This window comes from Heterocephalus glaber, unplaced genomic scaffold (assembly GCF_053883595.1).
Source record: "Heterocephalus glaber isolate CG9 unplaced genomic scaffold, H.glaber_assembly_v1.0 deba00001729, whole genome shotgun sequence".
Classification (NCBI taxonomy): domain Eukaryota; kingdom Metazoa; phylum Chordata; class Mammalia; order Rodentia; family Bathyergidae; genus Heterocephalus; species Heterocephalus glaber.
The window spans coordinates 3660221-3666597 of record NW_028258440.1 but is presented as its reverse complement, the minus strand read 5'-3'; the positions used below and the strand labels follow the sequence as shown (position 1 = coordinate 3666597).

The following is a 6377-nucleotide window of genomic DNA, read 5'->3' as shown; positions in this document are numbered from 1 at the left end:
CTTCTTTCTTAAATATTTCTCATCAGACAATTGTTTCAGAATATATACATTATTTTGTCTTTATAATTTCCCTCTATTACACAGCTGTTTATCTAAAGCAGCTACTTCTAAACACTTAGCCAAAGCAATTCAATTGTTCTTAACAGGGCTTCATTTGCAAGCAAGGAAAACACTGTGAATAAAACAAGACCAAGTCTTCATAAAACATTATATTCTTGAGGCACTCAGTAGAAGATTAGTGACTGTTTCTCAGTATTTTCCATAGGGCAACTTTTACATCCTCATTTCTCAAACTATAGATGAGAGGATTTAACATGGGGATCATCATTGTATAAAACACTGAGACCATCTGGTTTCCTGCCTGGAATCCATGTCGATAGGGCTGCAAGTAAGTGTACATAGTTGTTCCATAGTATAGGCTAATGGCAGTCAAGTGAGAACCACAAGTGGAGAAGGCTTTTTGTTTTCCAGAAGCTGAAGGAATTTTCAGGATAGTCATAAGTATAGACAGGTAGGAGATGAGTATCACCACAATGGAGGTGACCAGGGTGAATCCCCCAAAGCCAACAACCAAAATCTGGGTGAGCCAGGGATCTGAGCAAGCCAGTGCCAACAGTGGTGGGATGTCACAGAAGAAGTGTGGGAGGGTATGTGGCTGACAGAATGATAGCTGGGTGATGGAAGTTGTTACAGCAACCATATTAATTAACCCACCAAGGTAGCATCCTGCTACCAAGAGGAGACAACGCACTCTTGACATGGTAACATGGTAGAGCAGTGGGTGACAGATGGCAGTATAGCGGTCATAAGCCATGGAAGCCAAAACATTGCATTCAGCAGAGGCAAAGATTATGAACAAACTCATTTGAGTCACACATCCAAGGAAAGAAACTTCCTGCAGTTGAGATAATAAATTTGCTAAGGTCTTCGGTGTCGTGATTGAAGAGAAACAGACATCAAGAAAGGAAAGATTAGAGAGGAAAAAGTACATGGGGGTGTGGAGGCGCGAGCTGATTCCTATCAGGACCACCAGCCCCAGATTCCCCAATACAGTGATGATATAAACAATAAAGAAGACTCCAAATATCAGGACTGCAAACCAAGGGTTGTCTGTCATACCAAGAAGGATGAATCCAGTCACTATCGATGCATTTTCCATTGACACAAGCTGAGAATCATTCTTAACTAGTTAAAAAGCTCTTTAGACATGCTTGAAGAGAGAGACAAGAGAAAACTGGATGATGTGGATAAAATAGTCCCACTCAAAACATAGATCTACGGCACTAACCAATACTTTCCCTGGTCTATAGTCTCACTTTAGATACCTTCCCAAATACTATCGCTATTTCCCAGGCATAACACGGAAGATGTAAAGGCTGAAGAAAAATAGGAAGGAAGGAAAAGGAGGTAACGAAAACACAGAAAGTAAAAAACACAAATAGAGAAGAAAGTAAGGGCTCCAGGGACAAAAGGCACTTGACAGTATCTGCCTAAAGAATGAGTGAGAGTTTGTGCTCTTCACTGACACAGGTGTAAAAACTCTTAGAAAAAAAATGATGCTGTGGAAGTCCTTCTCAGTCTCTCTCCCATTTAGAAACCTTGACCAAGGAATTAGTGGAAATGAGATAACAATAGGGTAAATATAGCAACTAATTTCAACTTCACAGACAGATCCTCTTCCTACTTTTGGTATTTTTGACATTATTTCCAAAGCAGAAGTCACCAGTACTCACTGTATCTGTTGGTCAGCAGATGGTTTTCCAGGACCATGACTGTCTCCTCACTGGCAAAAAACAGAATGCCCTTAAATGAGATAAGAAACAGCTCAAATTTGAAAGCATAATTCAGATCCTATGAAAGAGCAACCAAGGAAGAACCAAACTTCTCAGAATTCATGCAGCTTTTGGTTGATCCTCAATTAATTCCTTTGGCTGTGCTTGGGGCAAAGGAAATGCAGACACAAAGCTACCTGTGAGTTCCACAAAGACTCAGCAGATAAGTTTTGGGAAAAAAAAAAGTAGAAAAATGGCTATAGTCAGGTGGTACTAATGCTAAGTGCATAGACTCTGTCCCTCTCCTAGGGTCGCTGCCTTGCTGCTACACACAATTGCCAGAGCCCTGCCCTTAGAGAAGCACCAGACAAGAGAAGTCATGAGTCTATTCAGCTCCATCCTCATTTCTAGAATATAAACCAGCACAGAGTCTCCATAGATCACTGGACAGTCATCAGTAAGTGGTGTCTACAAGGTCTTCTTGTATTTCTCTAGAGGCTAGAAAATAGGAACTCTGAAGCGCAACTGCAAACTTGATTAAAAAGAAATTCATGGGCTGAGGGTGTAACTCAGTGGTAGAGCATTTGCAAGCATGTGTGAGGCCCTGGGTTCTATCCCCAGCAGTGGAAAAAAAAATTTTAAAAGATGAAAAGGAAGGAAGGAAGGAAGGAGGAGAGAGAAAGACAGAGAAGGGGGGGGGCAATGAATATATACCTGTTTTAATTTACTAGAAAACACAGGTGCAATACTTGGTTTAGTGTTAAAATCTCTGATTCTGAGCCACATGGACTTATTTGAATCCTGGCTGAGATCACTAGCTCTATGACCTAGAACTCAAACTATCTAAGCTTTAGTTTACTCATTTTTCTTTATTTCTTTTGGTACCAGAAATCGAACTCAGGGCCTTGTGCTTACCAGGCAGACAAAGATACATTTCCAGCCAAAAGAAGAACACCAGCAAAACCTATGTCATGAGGAAATTGTGAAGATTAAAAGAAATATTATAAGTAAAACATTTGGTACACAGGAGGTGCTCACTGAATCATTTTCTCTGTTCCTTCATGACCCCTTCCATTTATGTATTTACTGTTTGCCCCCATATTACACCAAATGGAAATAGAATGGAAACAGAGACATTGTGTGTGGGCATCAATTTCATTTTCGATGGGACAGAAGTGAACTTCTGAGAGACTAGCTGAAATATAATCCCCATGCTCCATTCCCTTACTATCGCCCACCCTACACAAAGTTTGGAGATGAAAAGGAGTCTTTCATTGGTGGTAATAATTCACTTCTTTTTGCCATACCTGGATATTGGGGTTAACTTGTGATGTTGATGCTGATGCAGCTTAGCACAGCAACCCAACCAGTGGAACATTCTGCACCTTAGACCTCTAAAAGGAGAGACTGAAGGAGAAAACAAAGGGCTAAATGGAAGTCATGGAAAGAGAACTGCTTTCAGAAATAAAGGCACACATGCAACACTAGTTTGTATTGTCATTCAGTGTTGGAAAAACCGCTTAACTTCTCTGAGCCCCCTATTTGCTCCTCCCCCAAACCAGAAAAAAGCAACACTGGGCTATGCCTCTTTTAGGGGTGGCATGAGGATCAAATAAGATAATGAATGTAAAAGCACTCTGTAAACTCTGAAGGGTGATACAATACACATGGAATGGATCCCTATTATTATTCTATCATGGGAGGTGGGAGAGGGAGGAGGAATCCGTCAATATGATCATTTTCTACTGGCTCCAGCTCCTGCCTACAGAGCTACATTTTCTGCGCTCCCACTCACCCCTACACACACATCATCTGCTCTGCCTCTCTACTGTGAAAGTTTCAACCTGTGACGGTTTAAACAAACAGCTCTAGGCAGTTCACTATCTTGTATCATAAGAAAGATAGATTTTTTTAAATGCTAGTTTCACATTCTTGTGTCATTTAAAATTTTTCCCATTTTAGGATAACTCTTTTCTCTGGCATCTGCATGCATTGTAAGTATTGAATAAATATTACTTGAATGAGTAAGTGACTATTAGTCCTTAAAACACGATGAAATCTTTTCGTATTTAAAACAAGATTGAAATGCTCTTTCTTCCCAAAGGAAATAAACATACAAAATGAAGACGTTACAAAAGAAATGATTTGATTCTCCCATCCACACGTTCTGATGCATTAACTGCTGTCATGATAGGAACTAGAACAGGCCTGTTATTATCTAGGCCAATGTGTCTTGAATACTTACGTGTTGGAATAATCAGGCACTCCTATTTGTTGAAGAAGTGACCTTTTGTACTTTTTTAAAAATACATTCATGTACTTATTCTTAAAGGCAGTTAAATTTACAGTGCTTGTTCTCAAAAGAGTTGATTATCCCCTCTTCTGTTCTTAAGTAGTTTGCTACGAACCTTCCAAAAATAGGACTTAACATTTAGGATTTTAGCAAAAGTTCACTTGTGTACCTATTCATTAAAATTCCTTGAGGGCTTGGTAAGTGCCAGGCTTCAAAGACCATGATCTATTTCAACCCACTTGTTTTTAGGTGAAGAAACAGTCCAGAGAGATCAAATGACTTGTCTAAGTTCTTAGTAAATTAGTGGCAGCTCTGGTGTTGGAACTCAGATCTCCTGACCTAATTCAGTGACTTTTTCAGAACATTATTTCACTTTCTTTTTAACTTGCTTTCTGAAGTTATCATGGAGGGAAATTTCACTTTTCGTACATTTGCTCCTCTAACAACAGATAAAAAGTAATTCTCTGTCACTATATTTGAGCTATATGATCTTCAATGAATTACTTCTTTGTTCTGGCTCCTAGTTTCTTCATCAATAAAATGAGACAGCTAAACTAGGTGATCTCTGAGGCTCTCTCCAGCTTTGAACTCTAATTCCCATGGCTCTATGAGTTGAACTATACAAAGACCACCAGTGAGTCCTTCTCAATATCTGATGGAGAGAAGTTGAGAAACATTTTTCTGTGGTTCCGTGAGTGTGTCCTTCTTTGCTCCTTCAGCTCTCGCAGTGCCAAAAAAGTCATGTTGCAAGGCACTGAGGACCACTGAAGCAAGAGTATGGAAGGGATATTTTCCAAATCTCCTCACTACGTGAAAGCAGAAACTGTGTAGTCAAAGATCCAGCCAAAGCATCCAAGTCCATCCTAATGCCATAACTGAGCAAATCGCTCATCCTCTCATCCATCTACTTCCTTATGTACAGTGGAATTATTATCACCTAACTTAAATGACCATTTTGAAGATTAAATAAGAATAAATTTATAAAGCACACAACAGATATTTAGCTGCTTTTATTTCTCCATAAAAGTCCATTTTACTGTGTGATTCAATTTATGTGAAATATTCAGAAATAGGTAAATCTACAGAAACAAAAATACCCTCATTGTTGCCAGTCTTGAAGAGTGGTGCACAAAAGAAAAGTATGAGATTTCCCTTTTGGGTGATAAAAATGTTCTAAAATTGATGACAGTGATGGTTGCACAACTCTGAGTACACTAAAAGCTATTTAATTGTAACTTTGTATGTATGACCTTATGACATGTAAATTATATCTCAATAAAACTTTTAGCAAAAAAGTTATGATAAATCCTGAAGAAAAAAGTCCCTTATCGATCAGTCATCTTTGTCTGTATCTAAATCCTTCTACCGACCTACGGGAAAGAGTTCTAAGCACTGGATGGAATCACCAGTTCAGAAATATTTTGGGAGGGCTAGGGATTTAGCTCAGTGGTGCCACTGCCTGCTTCACAAGCTCAAGGAACTGAGTTTGATCCCCGGTACAAAAAAAACAAGAAATCTTTTGAGAAATTTAACAATGACACAAAAAAAATGTATTTGAAGGAAATGATGAAACCGTAATTGGAGAAATAAAGAAAGACTTGGATAAAAATATAACAAAGATGACATTCTTTAAATTAATGTTTAGATTTAATGCAACATCAGTTAAACTTTCTACAGGATATTTTACAGACCATAATAAATTGATGAGATTCAACTAAACGAATAAGAAGATGAAAATATCAAAAGATATTGTTAAGTAATGATGGTAGAAAGCTTCTCAGACTTTAAACTTTATCAAATACCCATATATATAACAAAACAAATAATTGGGTTAAAAATAAATATTGATCAAGCTAATAAAACATGTTAGAGAAATAAAGCCAAATTCTTGTAAAAATTTCCCTGGTAGGTTAATATGGGCGCACATGCATGTGCACATGCAAACACACACACATGAATCATTCCACAAATAAATATTGTTGGGAAAGTTGTATTACTAATAAGAAAAGTAAAATTAGAGATGTAATTCACATCATATGCCTCAACAAATTCCAAATGGACCAAAAAGTTAAATATAAAAAGACAAGATGTAATTGAAAAATGTTTCAATAAAAAAATTTACTACAGTAAAAGGCATATTGCCACTCAGCCCCTCAGAAGACTCCCTCTCAATTCAAACACACTTATGAGTGTCATCAAAAGGTATGATCAAAAATACAGTGAATGTTACTGTCAAATGCAGGCTTGTAAAAAGATTTCAATGTGTCCTCATCCATCTTATTCACTGGATTAGGCACTGAGTGACTTCTGGC

At 37.9% G+C, this 6377-nt stretch overlaps 1 protein-coding gene across 1 annotated transcript; it reads right to left on the bottom strand.

The window, feature by feature from the left end:
- Nucleotides 1-235: 235 nt before the first annotated feature.
- LOC101701438 (olfactory receptor 5AR1-like) lies at nucleotides 236-1159 on the bottom strand. Its single transcript, XM_004860111.3, has one exon. It carries the CDS (start codon nucleotides 1157-1159, stop codon nucleotides 236-238), a length of 924 nt encoding a protein of 307 aa, XP_004860168.3.
- Between the last annotated feature and the right edge of the window lie 5218 nt (nucleotides 1160-6377).